At 42.4% G+C, this 26,149-nt stretch overlaps 1 protein-coding gene across 1 annotated transcript in view; it reads right to left on the bottom strand.

Moving 5' to 3' along the window:
- Window positions 1-1,308: 1,308 nt before the first annotated feature.
- The window catches only part of GSG1L (GSG1 like), a 244,806-nt gene continuing 219,965 nt past the window's right edge, over window positions 1,309-26,149 (bottom strand). The window contains exons 4-5 of the mRNA XM_030212299.1: window positions 22,767-22,878; window positions 1,309-2,004 (exon numbers count right to left, since the gene is read on the bottom strand). Of these exons, the coding sequence (XP_030068159.1) occupies window positions 1,704-2,004; window positions 22,767-22,878 (413 nt within the window). The 3' untranslated portion in view covers window positions 1,309-1,703. The remainder of the gene's footprint in view (window positions 2,005-22,766; window positions 22,879-26,149) is intronic.

Raw genomic sequence — 26,149 nt, 5'->3', positions numbered from 1 at the left:
GCAAAACAGGGCTCTCAGCGCAAGTAGCATGCAAATGAATGCTAAACCTATTCCTCCCCAATGATTAGCAACCAGCATGCCAAAAATTGACTCGCTGACTTTGGCAAACCCTATGCCACCTCGGAGCTGGTGTTAGGGTTTGCAGACCCTTGGGGAGGAATGGTGAGCAGCATGCATTTGCCTGCTAGCAGGCCCCCATTCCCCCCAATGCAGGAGCTCCCCTGCAGGAACCCTGACCCAACCCCCCCCCCCCCCTCAGCAACAGGGAGCTGGAGGTCCAGGGGATCTCCAGTCCCCCAACCCCCCCCGACACAGGTTCATGGGGGCTGGAGATCCGGTGGGTCTCAAGCCCCCCTAACCCCTCCAGCATCCCCTCAGATGTTCCTGGTGGCCCAGTGGGCCGCGGTTGTCAAGAGCACTAACTGGCACATATGGAACGATGCTGGGGAAATAGTATACCCCTTGCTTACTTTCTACTAAGGCAACATTAAAGGCATGAAGCTAAAATACTGCACAAGCTTCCTGAGAGCTGGGGAGGAAGGAATTCAGCTGTTTAGGCCGCAAGTGGTCTTGCTTGGCCAAGGAGAAAGGATTACTACAAACTTATGGCATCACATATTTTTGGTTTCAAAAACTCACATGTACTGCTCATACCACTGGATTGTTCTGATGTAACAGAATACCTTTAGCCAACGATTACCTGTTTTAAGGAAGCTCACTGACATCACAGAGGAGCACTGGATGTTGAAACTAATGAGGGCAAACCAAATGACCTTAAGAGCAATAGTAGAAGCCAAATTAGCAGCTTTGTAAACAAAATTCCTCTTGCACTTGGCAAGCTTGATTGGCCTGTCCTAGACAGGATGCTGGGCTCCATGGACCCTTGGTGTTTTCCCAGTGTGGCATTACTTATGTACTTATGTAACAGCATACTAGGTGGATTCAAATACATGTAAGGGGCAACATTTCTATAACTCAAGGCTTTTGTGCTGATGAAGAATATAAAGCCCTCTCTTATGATCTGTGAGATTAAATTATTGTAGATTCTCTAGTTTGCCATATCTATGGGTAAAAAAAAAAAAGCGGCAATCTGAGCGACCATTAAATGAGCAGTCTTCATACACATTTCCCACTTACTTGTTCACCCTATTCAATAAGAATGAAGTATTTGTTGAATGTGCCTCTGTTATGACAAGAAAAACTCAGACATGTAGCTGTATACACACTTCTAGTTATTATCAAACACCGTGGACACATTTTAAAGTATAAATATACATAGATATATCTTTATTGGTGATGGGAATGAAATTCTCTTTGGAGAATGGCATGTTAATAGTGGAAAACTGAAACCCAGGTAACGAGTATTTATCGCTCAGTTTAATTAAAACACCAGCTTCAGCTTGTAAAGAAAAGGCTGCAATCCTTGCGATACAGACACACGTCTTGAGTTTGGGTAGGTAGGCTTGCACTCATGATTTATTCCTAAAAGCTCTGCTTTTCTTGTTTATGAAAAAGTGCTATAGTTCTTAGAAAAGATTTAAAAATGTCACTTCAGACACTTCTTAATACAGTATTTCACAAGAGACAGAGGAGTTGTTTTCTTTTCAGTTTTCAGAAGGGGTTCTCATGATTTTTTTAAACATGTGAGATTGTAACTCGGGGACAAAAGCACAAAAAGCAGGAGCATCCCAGTTTGTGTCTTTTTAACACTGTTCTTCTCCGAGCATCTCTGGGATTTCACTAAGGTCCACCGAGGCTGTTGCTCTCATTGATTTTGCAGTGCTCACGGAAGGGTCTACAAAAACTTCCACTGATCCGGAGACCGATTGCACAGACCTCTCTCGGAAATATTTGATGGCCTCTTGATCTATGAAAGTCTGTTCTTCTCGGAAGCCCTGCTCAAAAATCTTGCGCTTGTGTCTGAACTCAATGACGGTCTTGGTGTAGGAATTCAGAGTGGTGACTGAAGCCGCCATACAACAGGTGAAGGAACCCCAGGCAAGACTGGAAAAAAAAAAAAAAACCAGGCGATAAAGAAAATGAGCCCATGTAATTGATTTAAAAATACTAGGAGGTAAAAAGAAATACTACACTGACCCACCAAAATTAGTTAAATTAAAATCTAGTAAAGCAGTTTGGTTATATCTGATGCACTTATAAGGTTAGTGAATGTTTTAAAAGGCAAACTGGACTAAGCAGTTCAATTTCAGAAAATCTGCATCTTTGAAAATTTGTTAACGTATTGAAGTTATCATGTCTATTTAATACTTTTGATAGTCTATTGACTGCTGCAAAAATATTGCAATATATACTCATACAGCTGTAGCGCTACCTTTGAGATTTAGGAAAAATGCATTTAGCCCCATTTTAGATAGGACATGTCAGAATTGAGATGTCCAGGTCAGGATGTCTCAAGTTTCACTAGTATTTTAGAACAGAATCTGCGGATGTAGTGGCTGTTCTAAAATACAGGTGAAATAGATATTTATGTCCCAAGTGTACAGTGGGGGAAATAAGTATTTGATCCCTTGCTGATTTTGTAAGTTTGCCCACTGACAAAGACATGAGCAGCCCATAATTGAAGGGTAGGTTATTGGTAACAGTGAGAGATAGCACATCACAAATTAAATCCGTAAAATCACATTGTGGAAAGTATATGAATTTATTTGCATTCTGCAGAGGGAAATAAGTATTTGATCCCTCTGGCAAACAAGACCTAATACTTGGTGGCAAAACCCTTGTTGGCAAGCACAGCGGTCAGACGTATTCTGTAGTTGATGATGAGGTTTGCACACATGTCAGGAGGAATTTTGGTCCACTCCTCTTTGCAGATCATCTCTAAATCATTAAGAGTTCTGGGCTGTCGCTTGGCAACTCGCAGCTTCAGCTCCCTCCATAAGTTTTCAATGGGATTAAGGTCTGGTGACTGGCTAGGCCACTCCATGACCCTAATGTGCTTCTTCCTGAGCCACTCCTTTGTTGCCTTGGCTGTATGTTTTGGGTCATTGTCGTGCTGGAAGACCCAGCCACGACCCATTTTTAAGGCCCTGGCGGAGGGAAGGAGGTTGTCACTCAGAATTGTACGGTACATGGCCCCATCCATTCTCCCATTGATGCGGTGAAGTAGTCCTGTGCCCTTAGCAGAGAAACACCCCCAAAACATAACATTTCCACCTCCATGCTTGACAGTGGGGACGGTGTTCTTTGGGTCATAGGCAGCATTTCTCTTCCTCCAAACACGGCGAGTTGAGTTCATGCCAAAGAGCTCAATTTTTGTCTCATCTGACCACAGCACCTTCTCCCAATCACTCTCGGCATCATCCAGGTGTTCACTGGCAAACTTCAGACGGGCCGTCACATGTGCCTTCCGGAGCAGGGGGACCTTGCGGGCACTGCAGGATTGCAATCCGTTATGTCGTAATGTGTTACCAATGGTTTTCGTGGTGACAGTGGTCCCAGCTGCCTTGAGATCATTGACAAATTCCCCCCTTGTAGTTGTAGGCTGATTTCTAACCTTCCTCATGATCAAGGATACCCCACGAGGTGAGATTTTGCGTGGAGCCCCAGATCTTTGTCGATTGACAGTCATTTTGTACTTCTTCCATTTTCTTACTATGGCACCAACAGTTGTCTCCTTCTCGCCCAGCGTCTTACTGATGGTTTTGTAGCCCATTCCAGCCTTGTGCAGGTGTATGATCTTGTCCCTGACATCCTTAGACAGCTCCTTGCTCTTGGCCATTTTGTAGAGGTTAGAGTCTGACTGATTCACTGAGTCTGTGGACAGGTGTCTTTCATACAGGTGACCATTGCCGACAGCTGTCTGTCATGCAGGTAACGAGTTGATTTGGAGCATCTACCTGGTCTGTAGGGGCCAGATCTCTTACTGTTTGGTGGGGGATCAAATACTTATTTCCCTCTGCAGAATGCAAATAAATTCATATACTTTCCACAATGTGATTTTCCGGATTTAATTTGTGATGTGCTATCTCTCACTGTTACCAATAACCTACCCTTCAATTATGGGCTGCTCATGTCTTTGTCAGTGGGCAAACTTACAAAATCAGCAAGGGATCAAATACTTATTTCCCCCACTGTATGTCCCAGACTGTAGTGAAAGTTTTCCAAGATTTATGAAATACCATTAGGAGCTGATATCATTCAGCAGCTGTGAATATATAAGTTTGACAGACTGTGTTCAACCAAGCATGTACAGTCTGGGAGTTATCTTTCCAGTTAGTTAATACAACTTTCAATTCCAATGAAATACAAATATCAAACTATTTATAATCAGGTTTTGCTAACAGGTCTCTCACACACACAGACTTCTGAACAATGATCTTAAATGATAAATCAATGGTTAAATCAAATACTTGCCCTATTCTACCTCATACCTAGTTCCAATAACTATGCAAAGTGAAATAAAAATATATTATGTGGCATAAGGTGCCTCACATCATTTAAACAGAACCAGCATGTTTGTTGATAATTTGGCAAGTTTATAGAGGGTCTACATAGCTCTGAGTGCTATAAAATATAATCATTGTGTCATGGAAGCTGACAATGTTACTCAAATAGATTTCTCCCAAAATATATTCCAGGCCTGATCTTCTAAAAACCCTCCAATATCAGTTTCTCATATTTGTTCTGTATGCACTATTCATTTAGACCAGTTTTCCCGAACCTGGTCCTGGTGGCACCCCAGCCAGTCAGGTTTTCATGAGAGAGATCTGCATGTACTGCCTCCACTGCATGCAAATCTCTTATGAATATTCATTGTGGATATCCTGAAAACCTGACTGCCTGGGGTGCCTTCAGGACCAGGGTTGGGAACCCTGATTTAGACCAGCTCATTCTATGTATAGTGTAGAGCTGAGATGGTCTATGGCTTATAGATACGAATTGCTCACTGTGTCGTTGTGGCACAGTAGACCAACAAAAGAAATATACCAAGTATCCTTAAGGAGTGTGCGCACCGTTCCAAATATCTTTTTACTAGCCTTATGCTACACAGTGGAGTAACAGAAAATTATGTTGCACTATCAAGCATTCCTGCATAGCACTGATGCCACATGTTATGCATGCAAGCTACCACTGCTTATTACTTGAGTCACATGCATGGTGTTGCCATTTTACATGCACCAGATACCCTCCTTCCTTATCACAATCAGCAACCTCCCCATTAATCAGGAAGGCTACATATAAAAACAAACTAGCATCCCACATCTACCCTTTGCTAAGAAGTACATAACACAGCACACATTCTTCTCATCAACCAGGCAATTCACACTCCACATATACAGCCACACACCCCTATATTCCATGTCATAAAGAATGTAAACATATACTTCTACCCACCCCATTCAAAATATCTCACTCACGCAGTCTGAGATTAGTAGCCCAATTCCATGTAGCCTATGAGCACCACAATACATCACAGTTGCATAAATCCTATTCCAGGGCATTATCTGCGTCACTGGCCAAGCAAAACCTTGCACCAACATTCATACAACTACCTAACCTCCACGTTACATTCTAGATGCACACCCAGCTATCTAGTCCAGCATCAACACCTCCCACATACAGATCATGAAGCAATTGTATAAACACAGGGCCCAATATTCAAAGCGATTTAAGAGCACATGAAAGGCTTAACTGTAACTGAACAGTGCTGCTGAATATAATCACAGATTGCCCCTGCATGGAGCTAGGACTTAACTGATTAGTGGCAATATTTAAACTGCTAACTGGTTAAAGAAGCAACTAAAGGTAGCATAGCAACAAGGCTGTCCTAATTTTAGCCACGGAGATAACCAGGCACCGGTCTGAATATTGGCCAGTGCCTGGATAATCTCTGGGCAGCACCTGAGCATTTCTGGCTGCACCCCCCAGTCCCAATCCCCCCTTCCTCCCCACTCCCAAAGCAAGAGATAAGCCTGGGCTATCCTACCCCCACAACCCCAGTTGGCTCCCCAGGCCTACTTTTGCAGTTCTCTGGTGGTCTATGGGAAATACAAGCAGGAGTGATGCCCACTTGCTTCTGCCTGGAGCAGCTGCCTTGTTAAAACTGTTGCTACAAGTGGTCATGGCAGCCATTTTCAAAAGGCAGCTGTGCCAGGCAGGAGTGGGTGGATATGGCTTCTGCCCATATACCCCCTATAACTCCAGGGAGCTGCAAAGTTAGGCCTGTGGGGCCTACCGGGGTGGTGGATGAGGTGGAGGATCGGCCTGGGCTGGCCCGTTGCTTCGGGAAGAGGGAAGGGGGATCAGGAAAGGAGTGGAGGGAAGAGGAATTGGAGGGACTGATCATGCCAGTCCCGGCTGATATTCAGCTAGGGCCTGCATAACTGTCTTATGTGGGCCCCGGTTGAATTTTGGCCAAGACCCAGATAAGATCTGTCAGTAAGTGCACTTTCATTTAGCCCCAGATATTCAATACCAGTGCCCAGACATGGTCTGGTATTTATTTATTTATTTAAATACCTTATATACCACCTATAACTATTGAATATCAGGGGCTAATTCTGCCCACGTGGTCAGTGTTTAAAAAATTTGTGTTCACTTTCATATATTGGAGAACTTTTGGGTATTTCTCCTGGGTCTTGCTTCTCACAGGCACCTGATGCACTTTGACTTTGACGTCCTTGGTAAATGTTATATCCAGAAGCTATTGGATCCATTTCTTCATAAAAGCCACCTGATTATTCCCTTCCAAGCCCTTTGGGACTTCCAGGATCTGCAGATTGTTCCTCTGGGTCTGATTGTTCAGATCCTCCAGACTCTATCTATGAAATTTGATATGTTGCCATTCTAGAGAAGCCAACCAAAATGGCTGTAGAGCCTTAACTTTTTTCCCCAGCTGGCCTAGCTCCTGTTCAATTCTAGTCATCCATGTCTCCAGTGTTGCCATGTGAGCATTACAGGCAAGTAAGTTTGTCTTCATCACATTTAAATCTTGTTTGAGTTCCCTGGTTGAATTAATAGTCTCCTTAAGCACGATTGTTCATAAAATTATCTACGGAGAGGCCCCGGCTTACATGTTAGTCCTCATCGACCTCCCTCCCAGAAATGCTAAAAAAATTGGCCCACACATTTCTCAATCTACACTTCCCCAGCTGCAAAGGAACAAAATATAAACTATCACATGCAACTAGCTTCTCCTGCACGAGCACACAGATGTGGAATTCATTACCTACCAGCTTAAAAACAATTTTATTTATTACATTTATACCCCTCGCTTTCCCACACATGGCAGGCTCAATGCGGCTTACATAGTAACAATATAAATAATTACAAAGTCGTAAGAAGAATATACAATTTGTGGTAAACGCAACATTAATGGGGTTAACGGATAAGTAAATTGAACATGGGAGGAACAGGGTGCAGATTAACGAAATAACTAACTTTTGCAAATCGCTGAAAACATACCTCTTCAACAAAGCCTACCCCAAAAACTCATAACTAAATTAGAACACCTCAATACCTTAACCTTCCCTGAAACTCTTCTCTACATAATTGTTTGATCCTTGATCTTTTGCATTACCAAATGTATCTCTGCTATACTTGATTGTAACACCATATGTATCTGTTACCCTGTAATGGCATTGCCACAACAGACTATGTAAGCCACATTGAGCCTGCAAATAGGTGGGAAAATGTGGGATACAAATGCAATAAACAAATAAAATAAAAGGAGCTCCGACATGATAGCCTGCAGTGAGGGTTCCCTCGCTTTGGTAGTCACCATCTTGAAGGGAGAAAGAGGATTAATCTTTGTTCGCTTTGCTGTATGAATCATCATACTAGAAGCATTCAATTTACTTATTTTGTAGTTATATAGTTCCCATCTGGTATCTTGTTTCCAGGAGTGGTTCGTGTAGCAGTCAGGAGGAAATATATTTCATAATAAGAGAGTGTCCCTCCAGAGCCATCTTGGTGGCCATCTTGCTTCAATCTCACAGATGCCCCTGACTCATATGCTCCTTACACTAAGAAGGCCTCTCTTTTCCTCTAATAACAAATCACTATAATAAATTTACATCCAGATGTTTTAAACACTTTCATATTAAATCTCTCTTGATCCAGATTAAAATCTCATTTTTTCAAGCTAATTTACGCACTCAAACTCTTCTATTCTACTCTGTATTTTCTCATGTATTATGTGCCGCTGATTTTGTTAACTCACTTGTACTTGTGAGGTGGACAAGGGCACAGTGCCATAAAAGAGAAGATGTTAATTAAAATGCATTTTTTTCCCTTCCTTTTACATGTGGCCTCATTTTTCCCATTTTGTAATATCTCCAGCTAGTTATTAACTTCTTTATTACTTACGCAGTTATCAATTTTCTTCCTTAGTTTTCTCAGTTTCATAAGACAGCTTCTCAATTTATGACAGCTGTTTTTATAACAGCTCCAAAACGGGTTCTTTTTTAACTCCTTTCAACCAGGGCTGAAAATGTGATAGCAGTTATTCGATCCCTCCCACCATCTAGAAGGATAACGTCCATGAAAATTCACTTATTGGGTTTGTGCTTGAAGGGGAAGGGGAAGGGGAAGGGGAAGAAGGAGGGATCATGAACCTGGCACATATAAAATGACCTCAATCTGATCAAGGTGAGATTGTTTTCAACAAAGTCAGAAGTTGAAAAGTGTTAGAAAATCCATAGCTTGTACTTGCTCTTTTGTGGGTTTAGTACTTTGGCTGTTAAATAGGGTTTTTGGACTGATATGGTTTGGCAGACCCCTAAGGGGTTTCTTTCTTCTTGGCTTGGGAGATGAAAATTGGCTTGAACATTGGGGGCATGCAGGGGAATTTTTAGGTTTTGTTTTGTTTCATTTTTGTGTACACATTCTTATACTGTGGCATGCCCTATTGGCAGCACTATTAGTGTAGGGGCGCTTTTACTAAGCCGTGTAGGCACCTAAGTGCCCAACGCGCATCAATTTGGGATTACTGCCCGGCTATCGCGTGGCCCGGGCGGTAATTTCATTTTTGATTCGCGTCCCTTATGTGTGCCAGAAAATACTTTGTATTTTCTGGCACACGGCACTACCGGACAGTAAAAGGCATTCTACGCGCGAAGACCTTTACCACGCGGTTAACGCATGAGACCTTACCACTATGTCAATGGGTCCAAAATGAACACCCACCAATTTTCATTTTTCCACACGTCCAATTTGGGTCAAAATTTAAAAAAGGCATGTACCAATACTACCGCAGGCCATTTTTCAGTGCACCTTAGTAAAAGGACCCCTTAGTTTGTTAATTTGTATTCCACTTTTTCCTAAGCAGATCACATATTAACAGATCTCATTTAGAGGTTCTTTTACTAAGGCATGATAGACCTAACACGGGCCTACTGTGTGGTACAAGGGCACTACTGTGGGACATGGTGAGGCGTCCCGTGGTTGTTTCACGCTCAACGCATGCTAATCCCACACTGGAAAATATTTTTTATCTTCCAGTGCGGGAGGTGTGCCCATGGGTTGCCAGTAGGCATGCATTCGCTAATTGGGTAGTACAGGCACAATACCATGTGTTACCCGAATAGCACCAGAGTAGCGCGGGAGCCGTTACCGCGTCCTAAATAGTAGTCCAAGCTGCATTAAATAATTTAAACACTGGCAGCTTGGGCTGCTAGCTTAATTTGTTGCAACCCATTACATACCCTGGAAGCAGGTCATTGGACTGAAACGCCAGCGATGCATTCTGTGGGGGTTGGGTGCTTGATACCGCTATTATGCTGAAGGAATCTACAATACAAGCTAAGTGGCTGCTGTTTTTAGATATAGGTTCTCCTTGAAAGAACTTGTTTATGCAATTTATAGTTTGACATTTTTCAATAAAATTAAATTTGGAATGTATAAATTAGGGAGGTTGGTTGGTTTGGGCAAGTGATTGAAGGTATGCTTAGGCTGAAGACTTGAAATAGCTGGAGCTATTAGAGGTCTCATAGCCTTTTCTTAATGTATACCTGATGCCCTACTGCCTCCTTTCCTATACAGAGATTTGGAATAGTTTTTTGGATTGAGTTATACATTACTCCTTATTTTCTATTGGTATTGATTTGTGAGTATATGTTCCCACCCCCTTTTTTTCTTGGGTATATACATCAATGTAGAGCAGAGCTGATGGTCACAGGAAACCTCAGGGACCATAGCAGAGAGGCTGAATGAATTCTTTACCTCAGTCTTTACTGAAAAAGGTGTAAGAGATGATTTTCAAGGGTAACAATACAGAGGAACTGAAAGAAATCTCTGTGAACCTGGAAGACATACTGAGCCAAATCAACAAATTGGAGTAATGAATCACCTGGACTGGATGGTACACCCCAGGGCATGGAAAGGACTCAAATATAAAATTACAGATTGTTAAAATCATCCTTAGTAGCTGAAGATTGGAGGGTGGACAATGTAATGCCTATTTTCAAAAAAGGAACTAGGGATGATCTATGAAATTACAGACCAGTAAATCTGACATCAGTGCTGAGGAAAATAGTGGAAACTATTATAAAGAATAAAATTATGGAATATATAAGCAAACATAGTTTAATGGGCCAGAGTCAACATAGATTCAGCCAAGGGAAGTCTTACTTCATCAATTTGCTTCATTTCTTTGAATGTGTGAAAAAAACTGTGGATAAAAGTGAGCCGGTTGATGTAGCATATCTAGCTTTCAGAAAATGTTTGACAAAATCCCTCATGAGAAACTCCTGGGAAAATTATAAACCTATGGGCTAGGAGGCAATGTTCTGTTGTGGATTGGTTGATGGCTAGAAAACAGAGGGTGGGGTTAAATGGCCAATTCTCTGAGTTGAGAGGGTGAATAGTAGAGTGCCACAGGGATCTGTACTGGGATTGGTGCTATTTAATATATTTATTAACGATCTGGGAACAAGTGAGGTGATTAAATTTGCAGATGACAAAAAACTATTCAAAGTTAAAACACACACAGATTGTGAAAAATTGCAGGAAGACCTCAGGAAGTTGTAAGACTGGGCATCCAAATGGCAGAATGCTAAAATTTATTCGGAAAGACTGAGATGCAAAGCAGAGTGCAGTATTTCTAAATTTCTAAAGTGCACTGATTAACTGTTTTATGTAATGAATTCTTACACGTGAAATCTCATTCTTTTCCTTTTGTACTCTAGGACATCTTAATTGGATTATGGCCTCAATTTTTCAAGTTTTGATTTCCTTGTCTGAAAAGAGCTCTGTACTTTATATATAAACCTGTAGTTTAATCAACAGTTGTACATTTCCTTCTTGACTAAGAATGACTCAACCCATTAGTTTTTATTTTATACATCTAAGGGGGATAGTTACTAATGTGCATTAAGCAAATAGCGCATGTTAAATAGCAAAGTCATAAATTATTTTACTACAATATTTATCTTTGTTTATTAGGCATTTGATATACCGCCTTTCAATTAGAAAACTAATAATCAGAGAAGTACTTGAAAGGAACTACAATCATACAAGGCGAGAGCATTGCTACCCACTGAGGTACTAACCGCATCAACGAACCTCAAAAGTCTAGGAAAGGAGATGAGCTTTCAACTTAACTCTGAACTTCTGATAGGATTGTTCAATGTGGAGAGAGAGAGAGAGAGAGAAAGGAAGGGCACTCCATAGAAAGGGAGCAGTAAAACAGAAGGCTGATTGTTGTGTTGACTCAGGATGTGAACGATAGATGGAAAAAAACAGCGAGATGATGTTCAGAAGCAGAATGCAAGGCCCAAGAAGGGATATATGGGATGATCAGAGAGACCAAATAAAAAGGGATGCTTAAATGAAGAACCTTAAGAGTAACCTTGTGCTGGATTCTGAGGGATATAGGGAGCCAGTGATGTTGAGCCAGGAGTGGGATGACATGGTCAAAATGTCATACATAGGTTAAGAGCCTGACTGAGGTGTTTGGAACCAGTTGTAGGTTATACAATATAACCGATGCAGGCTACATAATAATGAGATATCAATACATGCACAGCAGCTCATTATTATGCAAATAAATAATGTAACTTATATTTAACTTTGCAAGCGGTGCTATTCCTAGAATAATAACACCGGTTTTAAGTTGGCATTAGTTTTCCTCCCTGGGAGCAGCAGGCCATTAATGACCAGCCTGATACTCTAGGACAATTTGTAGTGGCAGGTGCAGCCATTGTCACACAGATCTCAGAGGATCAACTGAAGAATGATATTTATTTTATATTTATTAGATATACATTTATAACAAAGAGATAATCTTTGAAAAGATACACCAATATGTGAAAAAAAATATCATGAAAAGGAACAGAACCAACATAATTGGTTATAACAGTCCACAAAAAGGAGAGGAGATACCAAAATGTAATAATAACACCATTGGAAGTTGGTTTAACTGCGGAATTAAAAAGGAACTAAGCAGGAGGTAACTCCTATTTATTAGACTGCTTCATATCTAAGTCTGTTCCTTATTATTCTGCATATTAAGAAAATTATGAAGTTGTTCTGGCTCAAAGAAAACATATCTTTTGTCTTTAAATGATAACATACATTTACAAGGAATCCTCAATTGAAAGCATGCTTTTAACTCAATGGTTTTCTGTTTCATGTCCAGAAATCTAGAAATATCAGGAAATATTGAAACGTTGCTTCCTTTAAATTCTGGATGAATATTTTTAAAGTAGTCTAAGTAAGGCTTCCTTATCTTGTAGAAATACAAATGACACCACCAGAGTAGCCCTGGTTTCAATATTCTCCATAGACTGTTCCAGAAGATCTGTAACATTCAATGTTCCCACAGGATTATCCTGTGGAATTGAAACCTTTTGTTGTTGCTTTGATTTCAAATCCAAGTAATATAATCTCTGTAAAGGTGGGAGGGGATCAGCAGAACCCTCTGATCCCCTCAGCATGACCCTTCCCAAGCATAGGAACCCCTGACACTTTCTGGGGCTATCCCTGTTGACCAGCAGTGAGGGAGGGGGAAGCACACAAATTATCCCCAGTCCGTCCTGACCACTACGCTGCCAGTGTGAAAAATAGTGTCAGTCAACCCCTGGTGGTAGTCTCATGGTACTACTGCTAATTAAAGGGAGCATGCCCTTATTTGGCAGCTTAACCTCTAGAGCTTCCCTAAAGTGTGGGTCGGGACCCCAAAGAGATCACAAAACCTGTTTGGGGTCATGACTTGGGTGGGTTCTCCACAGGTGCATCATTATTCCACACCTCAGGGGTGTCACACAGTTTTGTTTGGCTGCCAATCACGGGGTTACGGCCATAAAAAGATTGATACTAGCAGTAGTACCACAGGACTACCATTAGGGGTCAACTGACACCATTTTAATGCTGGCAATCTAGGGAGCATGAGTTAAAGAAGATCATTCCTGTGCCCACATGTTAGATATCAGGGATAGCCCAGATGTATGGAGGAGGGTTTTTTGCAAAAGTTAGTGTCTGGGGGGATTGGTGGGTATGGGGATCTGTTGGGGGGAAATCACACCGCCTTGAGTGAATTCCTTCAAAAAGGTGGTAAATAAATCCTAATAATAAAATAAATAAAGGGCGGGGATGATTGCTTTACACACTGGTTCCTTTGAAATAGCTGCCCTCGAGGACCAAGCCGAACATTAGCAGCCCAATGTTCATGTGGAGTAAAAATGATCCCAGCTCAAAGCTGATGCTATTTTTTTCCAGGAATAAAACAGTTTGAAAGATTGAACAGAAGCTACATTATTCATATTACCACAGGAGTTACTAACCGTTACCCAGGTTAGGGACTCCTGCACTAAAATACAATATTTTCTCACAGCTTAGTAACTGCCCCTCTAAGTCAGGAATCCCAACATAACATTTTGTTAAAGATTGTAAGCAATATTTTCCACTTTAGTGCATCCTTAATTTTTTTTTATACTTTACACATTTTAATGCATGCTTTTTAAATGCCATTTTGCAAACTCATTCCTTGTCTTTCTTTTTATTGTATCAGCCTTTACAAAGTATCATAGCTTTCCCTACATTCTCCAATGCTTTTTCAAATCAGTACAAGTCAAACATGCTGCTGACATAGACACAGTCCTGGAGGGACATTCTGGAAGGAGAAAATCAGGGCTATTTGTGATACAGGACTGACTTGGACATACTGTCCCCAACCACATCAGCTTTCTTTACCTTGGTTGATTTCTGTAAAACAAATAAACAAAGCAAACAAAGCGACAGAGATAATAGGTGGGATAGAAATACGTAAAATAAATAAATATTAAAGAGCCATGTTAACACTGTCTTAAAATATCAACGATATCAAAAGGTCCTCCCTTCTCCCCCCTCCAAAGTTCTGCAGTGACCCTCTATTTCCTTTGTCTTTAATTTGCATAGGAACCTTACTTTGTTTCTGCTAGATCCCTTGACAAATTACATGACTCTAGGAGAATATTGTTTTCTTACAAAGAACACATCCAATCTCTTCTCATAAATAGCGAGTAAATGTGTGCCTCTGCTTTCCCTCAGCAGCTCTAAAGCCACTGTAATAAAACATCCTGTCTTCAAGGTTATCGAAGCCAGTTTCAGCAAGATTCTATGTGTCACGCGCCCCAGCAATGTCTCTTATACAATACAAAACAAATGTTCTTATATTCCACAAATACCATAAAGTCCTATGTGGATTCCAAATTAAGGGGTCCTTTTACTAAGGTACGCTAAAAAATGGCCTGCGCTATCCATTTTTCAGCACGCCAGTAAAAAAAGGCCTATTTTGCCGAAAATGGACGTGTGGCAAAATAAAAATTGGCACGCATCCATTTTGGGTCTAAGACCTTACTGACACCCATTCACTTAGCGGTAAGGTCTCATTTGTTAATCAGGTGGTAATGGTCAATGCGCGTAGAATGCCTTTTACTGCCTGGTTAGCGCCATAAGCCAGAAAATAAAAATTATTTTCCAGTATGTGTAGTGGACACACATAAAAAAATGAAATTACCACCAAGGCCATGCGGTAACTGGGTGGTAATTCCAAATTGATACGCATTGGTCGCTCGTAGGTACCTACGCGGCTTAGTAAAATGACCCCTAATAGAGCCAAGTAATCCCTTGGATGAACATCATGCTAATAAACAATAACCTTCAGCACCTCATTTTGAAACATTTCTTAAAGAAGAAAGATTTTTAAACCTTTCAAAAAATTAGATAATGTTTAGCATTCTTATTTGAAGAGGTAATGAGATAACAGACACTTGGTAGGGAAAACTGGATGAAAAAGCTGTTTTGGAACGTAATCACGTAGGATCCAGAAAATGCAATGACAATGTATGTAATGCATCAATCCTATCCCCTTTTGGAATACATATCGTATCTAGCATATATAATGGAGCCCTCCCACGTTTGATGCTTTATTACAACTCTCACAGAGGTAACACATACAGTAATGGCTTTATTTCTCTATGCAAGTAGAAGCAAGTTTGTTTAAACGCACTGGCAGACTCCTGAAGCAGGTGCTTGTGCCGAAACATGGCTTCATGTTGAGTCTCAGTGACGAACTTGATGAATAAATATCTATGATGTTAGCTATTTATGAATAACTGTGTTTCTTGTTGGAAGACTCATTGGCAACCCTACCCCTCATATTTACTCTCTCAGAACTGGTGCAAAATCAATGGGCAAAAGTGCGTGTGGTGTGTGCAACTGCCCACATACTTTGGAATCTTGATCCATCCAAGTACTGCCACTGGCATGGCTGCTAGGTATTCCTGCCATTAAAGTCAAATTTTAACTGATGATGCAATAGACTACTTTCAGTCTAGTCACTGCATGCCAGTTTTCTTAGCTACACATTTATTATGTTGCAAGATTAATTTTTTTTCAGTGAGAGTGGACTAAATTCAGTGAATGGGCGCCAAAAAAAAATGCACGCTGAGTGCTATTCTATAAACAGTGCTCTGAGTTGGGCGCCGTTTGTAGAATAATAGGTAGTGCTGGGATCCGTGCCCACATTTTAGGTGAGACGATTTATACCAACTGAACCCTGGTGTAAATCCCCACACCTAAATTAGGCTTGGATCCCTTGAATTCTATACCAGCGGCTTTGCCCCCTTTTCAGCTGCACACTGGGGGGTACTTTTACTAAGCTGCAGTAAAAGGGGGGCCTGTGCAAGCATCAGCGTGGGTTTTGATGTGCGCTGAGGCCCCCCCTTATACCGCAGTAGGTAAAAGGCTGTCTTTTTTTCGCAAAAAGGAATAGCCGTGTGGTAAGTGAATCACTTACCGTGCAGCCATTTTGAGACGGAGCACTTACCACCACCCACTGATGTGGCGGTAAAGGCTGCTGCGCTAACCCAGCAGTTTCTGGGCAACGATTACCACGGGCCAGCACCAGTGCTACAAAAATATTCAAAATATTTTTGTAGCACTGGAAATGTCATGCGCTGGGGGTGGGAACTACTGCCAGGCTCCTGCGGTAGTTTCGGATTGGAGCACGGCAAGCCTGTTGCTGCACGCCAACCCTTTAGTAAAAGGGCCCCTAAAGAATTTACACGTGCATCTTTATAGAATAGCACTTGACAAGATGCATGCATAAATCTAAATTGTTGCCAACTGACGCCAATAATTGACTGTTAGCGCCCAATTATTGACGTTAACAGGCTCATTATTCAATTATAATGTGCACATAAATTGGGCATGTCCCCAAATTTGAGCGTCATTTACAGAATTCCCCCGCATACAGTAGGTGTTCACTGTAAGTTCCTGATCAAAACACTGACATTAGCATCAACTAAATAAAACCTATTTGTGATCAACCTAACTGATTTTCTCGGGCTCTGTTTAGGTGGTGATGCTCGTTCTTCAATACAAAGGCTACAGTGAACTACAAAACAAAGTGGAAAAAAAAAAGGCAACTTGGAACTAAAATCAATGTTGCATCCAGGATGCCACAGTTATAATCTACCACAAAACAGAAAAAAAATCTAGCATAGGTTACTGCTCACCTAAAACTGCCAGAAAATGCATTAACCTTTGCTTTGGTATGATTCATCAAATTTGTCAGAAATCAGCCAGTCTGCTGAAATGTGAAACATTGCTTGTTAGCTGCCATGCCACTGACCTGAGAAATTATAGGATGGGTTAGGAGGTCCCCTGAAAATCATTAATCCCTATTTAGAGAAAATTTTGTTTTATCACGCACAGGTAGGAGCAGAGTGGAAATATCTTGGAAAGAAATAATGACACAGACTGAAGAGGAGAGAGGTCTTGTAGGTTGAAGATACAAAATGCTGTGGAATTGATGTTCAAAGAGACCAGCTGGATAACTAAGGAATTAGCCAGTTAGATCTCCCGGGGTAAAAATCTCCTACCCTGATGAGTGGCTAATATTATTTTCTGGTGAGCCTAGTTGGCTGTACTTAACTGCTGAAAACATGGGTATTCCAAAGGATAGAGTTTAACACAGGGACAAAAATTAGCAGTAGGCAGATAATAGTTTATTCAAACTTACTATACCGCCAAAGCTGACTTGCAGAGTTGGGCGGTTTACAATCTAAAAACAAACAAAAATGAAGAGAGGTTAAAAGGAACTGCAATGTGTGGATAGGACAGATTATGGCATTCAGCAGTAAAAATAAACAAATCAGCAAACAAGTGACAAACAAGCAAACAAAAATAGAGTGTCAAGGGGAGGGGATAATCCAGATAGGGAAGGAAAAAATGAGATTAGGTAGGGAAGAGGAACAAACAGTGGAGACAATTTAAACCCCCTTTAATCTTCTGAATTGAATGCCTGTTTAAATAACCAGGTTTTCAGGGGTTTCTTAAACTTTTTATATGATGGTTCCAAACGAATAGTAAGCAGAAGAGAGTTCTAGCAAAAAGGTGCCTTGAATTAAAAAGCCCAATGGCGGGTTGATTCTAACTGGGCTTGTTTTGGATTTGGAAGAATAAGACGGTGATCATTAATAGAGCGGAGTAGTCGTACAGGGAAATATGGAATATAAGAGTTGATAGACTGGTAGATCAATCCTGTGTGCTTTGAAAGTGAGTGTACGTAACATGAAAAGGATGCGTTTTACTACAGGTAACCGATGAAGTTCTTGAAACAAGGGAGAAACATGGTTGAATTTGCATTAATTGAAGCCTTTCCAAGTTTATGTAGGAAGAACCTATGTAGATTATATTACAATAATCAAGCTGTGAAATTAGAAGAGACAAAATAAGAGAGTGGAAGTATCAAAGTATCTACGAACAGACCATAGTTGATGGAGAATAAAATAGCCAGTTTTGCAAACAGCAGAAATTTGAGGAGAAAAAGTAAGGTGGGAATCAAAGATGACACAGAGATAGCAGAAAGATTTGACCGGGCAAATTGGGACATCAAAGAGATTCAGGGTGATGGAAGGAACAGAAAACCAGCATGCCACTGTTTTTTCTTTATTTAGGACTAGCTTCTGACCGGTTAACCAATTTGAAACAAGTGTAAAACAGGCCTGAAGTGGGCCAAGAGTCATATTATAAGGATCCATAGGAAAGAGAAAGAGAAATTCATTTGTGTAGAAATGAAATTAAATACCAGTTGATTGAATCAGTGCAGCAAGAGGGTTCAAAAACAGATTGAAGAGGAGTGAGGACAAAATTGACCTTTGAGGAACACCAAATGTCACTGAGCGAGGGGACACAGCTGATGAAGCAGTGACAACCCTAAATGATCTGTTTGATAGAAAAGAAGTAAACCATGTTAAAACAGTTCCACTGATACCTAGTGAGGATAAGCTGGACTATACTCATACATCCAAAGAGGATAATCATGCTATCAACATTTGTGTTAATGATATCTTGGGTACTTGTTAAGAGACTAGGGATTCACTCAGGCCCCAATGCTCACAACTCCAGCACTGTACTGAACAGCACCAGACCAGTGCGTCAGAGCAACTCCCTAATGCTCAATCCTAATGAGATGAAAATATAGGCACGCTCATGGTGTTGAGCATTAGGAAATTGTTTGGAAGTTAGGGGGAGGATGGTGCCTGGCGCATACGCTCTAGAGTTGTGCGTTAAGCACAGCTCTTGAGCGCATGCCCAGAATGTCAGAGGAGGGGAGGAGGGAAGGAAGAGGAACAGGTGCCAGTTGCCCAGCTCTGAACAGAGCGACACAATTCTACCAGGAAAAGAGAATGTCAGAGGGTAAGGCAAGCTTTGTTTCTGTGCATGCTTTCCTGCCGGGATCTGTACACCAGCCTCTGCTCTTCCTCTTCCCAGCTTTCTGTCGGCACCACAAGGAGGAGTGGGGAGCCTCTGGCTCCCAATCAGTGGCGTCGCGAGGGCAGCTGACACCCGGGGCGGGTCGCCGCTGCGCACCTCCCCCCCGGGTGCAGCGCGACGCACCCTCCCCCCTCCGTAGCGCAACACCCCCCCGCCCCGCCCGCGAGAACATACCTGGAAGGCGGTGAGGGGCGGGTGGGAGGGCCAATCCGCCGAGAGCACGCCGCTGGGGGGGGGGGGGGGGTGTTGGCGCCTCGCTGGTTCCTTGCTCTCTCTGCCCCGGAACAGGAAGTAACCTGTTCTGGGGCAGAGAGAGCAAAGAACCAGCGAGGCGCCGACACCCCCCAGCGGCATGCACCCGGGGCGGACCGCCCCACCGCCCCCCCTTCCTACGCCACTGCTCCCAATATGTCCAAATTCACACAGCTCCTGTTTTAAAACTCAGCACCACTTCCTTTCAGAAGAGAGAAATGTGTAGAGAACTGCTCTGGAGTCAACGTTTCTGGTGGGGTTCTTTTTTAGCTGCTGCTGGCGTTATTCCCAAATATTCAATGCTGGGCCATGTCTGGGCACTGGCATTGAATATCTGGTATTATGGGCCGGCTATCTGCGATCAAGGGGCCCATTTACTAAGCCGCAGTAGGCCCACGGTAGGCAGTAAAAGGGTACTACCGTGTAATGTGCTGAGATGTCCCATGGTAGTTTGAGCATCAGTGCATTTTTTGCTGTGGGATGCCTGTCTGGGGGCGGAAAGTAGGCATGCCTGTGCTAATTGGGTAGAATGGATACATTATCATGCACTACCTGATTAGCACTGGAGTAGCGCAGGAGCCCTTACTGCCTCCTAAGGTGGCGGCAAGGGCTCCTGGCTGTAATGGCCACACGTCAATGGGGAATTAGTGTGTGGCCATTAAAAAAAACCCAACTGTGGCTCTTTTTCTGCCACACTTTAAAGTAGATGGAGCACCTGGCAAACTCACGTGGTAAACCGCAGCACTGGCCACTTTCTAGCGCCTTAGTAAAAGGACCTCTAAGGAGCCTTTTTAACTAAAGGATTGCCGCAAGGCAACCCAGAACTACTGCTGGCCCAATGTAGTCACGAGCGGTAACTTTGGTGGTTAAGGGCTGAATATAGGCATGTAACTGCATAAGTGCCAACTCCACTCCAGACTGCCCACAAAGGAGCTGGCTTTCATTTTAGCAGCCTGTAATGCTAATCAGTTGTGCCGCTGAATATCCGTGGATAGCCACGCACAAGCGATGTAGCCGGCCAGGAGCCATTTCTGGCCAGTTAAATCACTTTCAATATTGACCCCTCCCCTTTTTTGAATATTGGGCCCATAACTTTTAAGCTCCTAAATGAAGAGGTGTTATCAGCTGAAAATTTAGGGCCTCTTTTACAAAGCCGCGCTACTGATTCTTGGTGCGTCAAAAGAGAGAAAGCCCATTCATTTCCTAAGTGCAGGAATCACTAGCCTGGCTTTGTAAAAGAAGCCCTTAGGCTGCTAAGTTTGGCTGAAAATAGGGCACAAATTTAAGAGCCCACTCTCTGCCCATGACATGCCCCTTTAAGAAAAAAAGTTACAAAAAATTATTTAGTGTATGGGTAGCATGCACCAGGGGCGTAGCAAGACTTTCGGGAGGGGGTCCAGAGCCCGAGGTGAAGGGGGCACATTTTAGCCCCCCCCCCACCCCGGTGCCGCCGACCCCCACCACCACCAACACCACCACCTTTGACCCCCCCTGCCGACGACCCTCTAGACCCCCTCTCCCGCCGCCAACCCTCCCCTGCCGCCATCGTCACCTACCTTTGCTGGCGGGGGACTCCACCCCCCGCCAGCCGAGGTCCTTTTCTTCCTTCGTTCTGTTTCTGAGTCTGACGTCCTGCAGATGATCTGCAAGGCTTCGTCCTGCAGATGATCTGCATGGCTTCATTCTGTTTCTGTGAGTCTGACGTCCTGCATGTACAACATGCAGGACGTCAGACTCAAACAGAACGAAGGAAGAAGACGACGTTGGCTGGCGGGGTTGGGTGTCCCCCGCCAGCAAAGGTAGGCGACGGTGGGTTGGCGGCAGGGGGGGGGGTCATGAGGGTCGTCGGCAGAGGGGTCCAGGGCCACATCTTCGGGGGCCCAGGCCCCCATGGCCCCACGTAGCTACGCCACTGGCATGCACCTCAACTGATCCCGCGGTACTCAATTTTTTTGTTGCATTAGATACACTTTAGTGCCTAACGCAGCTTAATAAAAGGGCCTCTAACTTAGGAGCATATAGGAGCTCAGCTTTTTTTGAATATCAGACCCAAAAATGTCCCAATGTTGAATTCCCTTGTTGAAGCTTTTTGCTCTTTTTTCTACAATTTGAATGTTTTGGTTATGGGGGATGAAAATCCAGGACTGAGTACTGACCTGCTCCACTCACGTTCTTTTGTGACATGCTCATGTTAGCGTTTCCGATTAAAGATTCAAGAGTATTCAGATAAGTAAGGCACAGCGTTCTGTGCAGCATTAAACTTGGGCTGGGACACCGTTAGGGTGATTTTGTGATAATCATTCTGCTGTGTTGTGTTTATATATATTTATGCATATTTCAGGTTGTTTATTAATTATAGGGTCTGACGCAGCCCATATTAACATCTTAGGAAGTTTGCGTGCTTTACTTTATTCTGATTTCATTTTGCCTTGATATAGGGCAAAAATGAGATGCATAGACTGCGCTTTTGAGAACTCAAGTGGTGCAATGATGGTTCTCTACTCAGCTGGTCATTTCAATGACTGACGTGCGAACTGAGCACTTCTTAACATCATAAATAAATATAACATATTTATTTTATATTATTTTTATTATATTTATGGTTTATAAGTCTTATCATACATTTGGAGGTTGATGCCTTGCTCCTTCTAAACTGCTGAATCTTTTTTCTTTAATTGTAAGAAACATGCACTTGCTCTTTCATTCTTTCTGTATCCAGTTTTCAATATTACTATTCAGAATCCTCCAGACTAAGGTTCTGGTGACTACTTATTCTACGCAAACTTTTATTCATTCTACTTCTCAAAAGCTTTCTTCTTATTTATTGCATTCTCCATCGGTGTTCTCTGACGACAGAAACTTAACAATCTGGAACAACCTCACTGTCTTCTTCCATCGTACTAATCCTTACTTCTTTTCTAGAGTGCTGAAATGTCACCTTTTCTCTACCACGTACAGTAATACCATATAATACTTATATATTATTAATAGGGATGTGAATGGCCAAAAAATATTCAGTTAGTCTTCATTTTAGACAAAGTTTTTGCAATTTTTGAATGTTTTTTTCCATGTGTTTTTTTAATACATTCATGTTTCTGCACAAATTTCATATGTGAAACGTTTTTGCATGAACAGATTGATTGCATATTCATCCAAAAGTATACACATTTCAGGAGATTTCCGTGTACTTTAAAAGTTTCTAGGTGCCCATCTGAAATGTGTGCTCACAATTATGCAACATGCTTCAGCACAGAAAGGTGTTTCATTGCAGTTAGTATAAACAAGTTGCTTACCAGAAGGACCATCCGTAATCCCAAGAATGTGGCCTCCAGTCTTCAGGTCCAAGGCTGACCGTTACCTGGAAAACCTGGGTGTACATCATGTGAGCCACCATTCCCAGCAAACCTGTAAGGCAGAAACCATATACTCTTTGAATGTTGTAGTACAAGGACAGAGAAGATCTTACCCCTTGCTGGAAGGTCACAACTTTTGTACCAGTACAACTACCCTCCTTTTATATGTTAGTTTATGTTTTTATGATAAAATTGTAACCTAGGTTTCCTTACGTTAGGCATTATTTTTATTGTAAACGGCTTAGATAACATTTTTTAGGCGGTATATCAAATAAGCTAACCCATAACAACTGCAGACAGAAGATCATTTTGTAAGAACTGTTTTGCAATTGTGATTAATAAACATGATCACCAGCTAACGTAGATATGAGTTTGGGATACGCCTGAAACCTTAACCAGTTAAGAAAAGTGGCTTAAAACCTCAGTCTAAAGGGCACAGAAACTGTTGCCTTTGCAAAAAAAGTCAGTTTTTAATTGTGAAGATGAATATAGCGCTACAGAAGCTCTGTTCCAATCAGGACTGTTAAATGTCATCCCGTATCTTTTTTCAAAGGATTGTGAAGGTCTAGATACAGTTGTCTGTGAAATATAGCAACATAATATATGTTAGCATTCAAGGAACCTTTAGTCCACTCAGTCTGCCCAGTTACCTTGGTCTATTTTGATCTACCTCAGGCTATCTCCCAACTGTTAACCTTCCATTGCCCAATTTTTTAGGCGCGATTTATAGAATTTATCCCTAAGTGTTTAACGCCCTTCAGTAAAAGGGCCCCAAAGTATGGTTTATTAAATTTATATTGCTCCGCTACTTAGGCGGATCACTTTATACATATATAATCATAAAAGCATTATACAGTTGCAAACATACAAACAATCCGAAGAAAAATAGTACATACACAACAGTGAAAAAAATGCCATCCAATTAGATAAGAATAAGCTCTACCAATTCCTCTGCTGTCTAATGAAAAATAATCACCTAGCACTATCTCACATAAAAACTCAGCACAGAATAAGAACCCATGCTGCTGAAGAGTGCATGTTGAGAAATTGACTTATATAACATTTTCAAATATTTTGGTATATAAGAAGCTCTTCAAAATTTGTTTTTAATTACTTCTGTGTCTGAGGTTAGCCTAATTTATACTGGAAGCTGATTCCATGCATTTGGTCCCACAATAGAAAACACACCCTTTCTAGTTTCTTCAAGGTGAATCTTCCTTAAAGCAGGAATAGGCAGATGACATATTCTGTCAGATCTCAATGTTCTATGAGGGGGTATAAATCTGAAGCACATTTGACAAATAAGCTGACTTCTTTTTTTCAAGGCCTTATGGATCAGTAGAAGAGTCCTTGATAAGAAATGATTGCCATATACCGCTAGTGTGGTGAGTCTATAAAATGCTGGCAGTCCGTCTATCATTTTTGCTACTTCAAACTAGCACAGCTGCCCCTCTGCATGATCCAGGCAGCGTCCCAGGCAATTAATCCAAGGCTCCCCCCCATGCACTGCTGACCCTCCGTGCGACATGAGGTTCGAACTTTTATTTCCCTGTGTTCTATGTAATTATACATATTTTTTGTAGGCCTGATGACTCATGCTTACAAATCCATGCACAAGGCAAGTTACATTCAGGTGCAGAGTGTATTTCCCAGCCCAAAAGGCCTTACATTCTAAAGGCTTCATTTACCAACATGAATTAACTGGCTCGTGTGTCTTAATTCATGCTATGTGCATGGTTACTGAGAATAATGGGGCTTACATTATTTCCTGTGCTATAAACCACATTAACATGCGTTAATTGGTTAATAACACACGTTAGTAAATGACATTTAGGGCTTCTTTTACAAAGCCACGCTACCGATTCTCGGTGCAGCAAATGAGAGGAAGCCCATTCAGTTCCTATGGGTTTCCTCTCATTTGCAGTGCTGGAATCGGTAGTGCGGTTTGTAAAAGAAGCCCTTAAGTTTGTACCTGAGGTGATGGGGGTGTGCTTTGATGCTATGCGGTGTGAGTCTATTCTATAATGGCATCTGGGCATCCAGATTCCATTATAGAATACTAGGGTAACCCGGTATCGGTGCACCTCCAATTTAGGTGCCTGCAGTTACACCAGCTGTAGACCTGGCATAACTAGGGGCAGTTAAATGAAGAAAGGGCACACACAACTTCTTACAGCGCTTAGGCAAATAAGTCCTGTTTGTCTCTGCTCTTGCACGCACAAAGGGGCACACACCCATACACACCTAGTTACAGAAGTGCCCCTCACCTAACTTGTGCAAGGTTATACAGAGCACTAGTGAGAGAAGTAGAATTGGAACCCTGACCTCCCTGGTTCTCAGCTCAATGCTTTAATCACTAGGCCTACTCCCCTAATAACTGGGGCCTTGCGGGAACTAAAGCAATTGGCTTATTCTGGTTTTTCTAGTCAACACCATAATCTTTTAATTATTGTTGGTGCTTTTAATTTGGGGATTTTTAATTTGGCAAGCTGCAGATCTTGACAGGAGCTCTAGGCAGGGCTGACTTCCTGTCAACAGAGCACGTCCACAGTTTTTGAATGACAACTGTGGATGTAGTTATGCCACCCACAAATATTGGCTGGTGCAAGAAGTCAGTGCTGCTAAAAGTATCTATCAGGCTCTGCTGCATGCCATATTAACCCCTCCCCCTCTAAAAAAAACCCCTCAGAAGCCCCAATTATACCAATGTTTCTCAAGCCAGGTCTAGAGTATCCTCAGCCAGCCTGGCTTTCAAGATACCTGCATTGAATATGCACAAAATAGAATTACATGCAGCAGAAGTAATGCACACAAATCTATCTCAAGCATATTCATTCTGGATATCCTGAAAACCAGGGTGGCCAAGGCGTACCCCACGACCAGCATGAGGTACACAGACACTGTATATCTCTTTGCCCTGCTTGCTGACCTACAGAATATTGGGATAAGAAGTGTAAGTCTGAGGCTAGATTAAATTGTCATCCTTCCAGTGCCGTAGCAAGGGCAGCTGACATCCGGGGCGGGTCGCCGCTGCGCATCCCCCCCCCCCAGGTGCAGCACGGCGCACCCTCCCCCCTCCGGAGTGCACCCCCCCGGAGTACGTACTTATGAGGGAAAGCGATGAGGGATGGGCGGGAGGGCCGAACCGCCCCGAGTGCATGTCGCTGGGAGCTGCGTCGGCTCTGCTGGTTCCCTGCTCTCTCTGCCCCGGAACAGGAAGTAACCTGTTCCGGGGCAGAGAGAGCAGGGAACCAGCGGAGCCAACACCCCCCCAGCGACGTGCACCCGGGGCGGACCGCCCCCCCCCTTCCTACGCCACTGCA

The sequence above is a fragment of the Microcaecilia unicolor genome, chromosome 8 (genome assembly GCF_901765095.1).
Source record: "Microcaecilia unicolor chromosome 8, aMicUni1.1, whole genome shotgun sequence".
NCBI classification, from domain to species: domain Eukaryota; kingdom Metazoa; phylum Chordata; class Amphibia; order Gymnophiona; family Siphonopidae; genus Microcaecilia; species Microcaecilia unicolor.
Note: the sequence above shows the minus strand (reverse complement) of the source record. Positions and strands in the feature narration are given on the sequence as shown.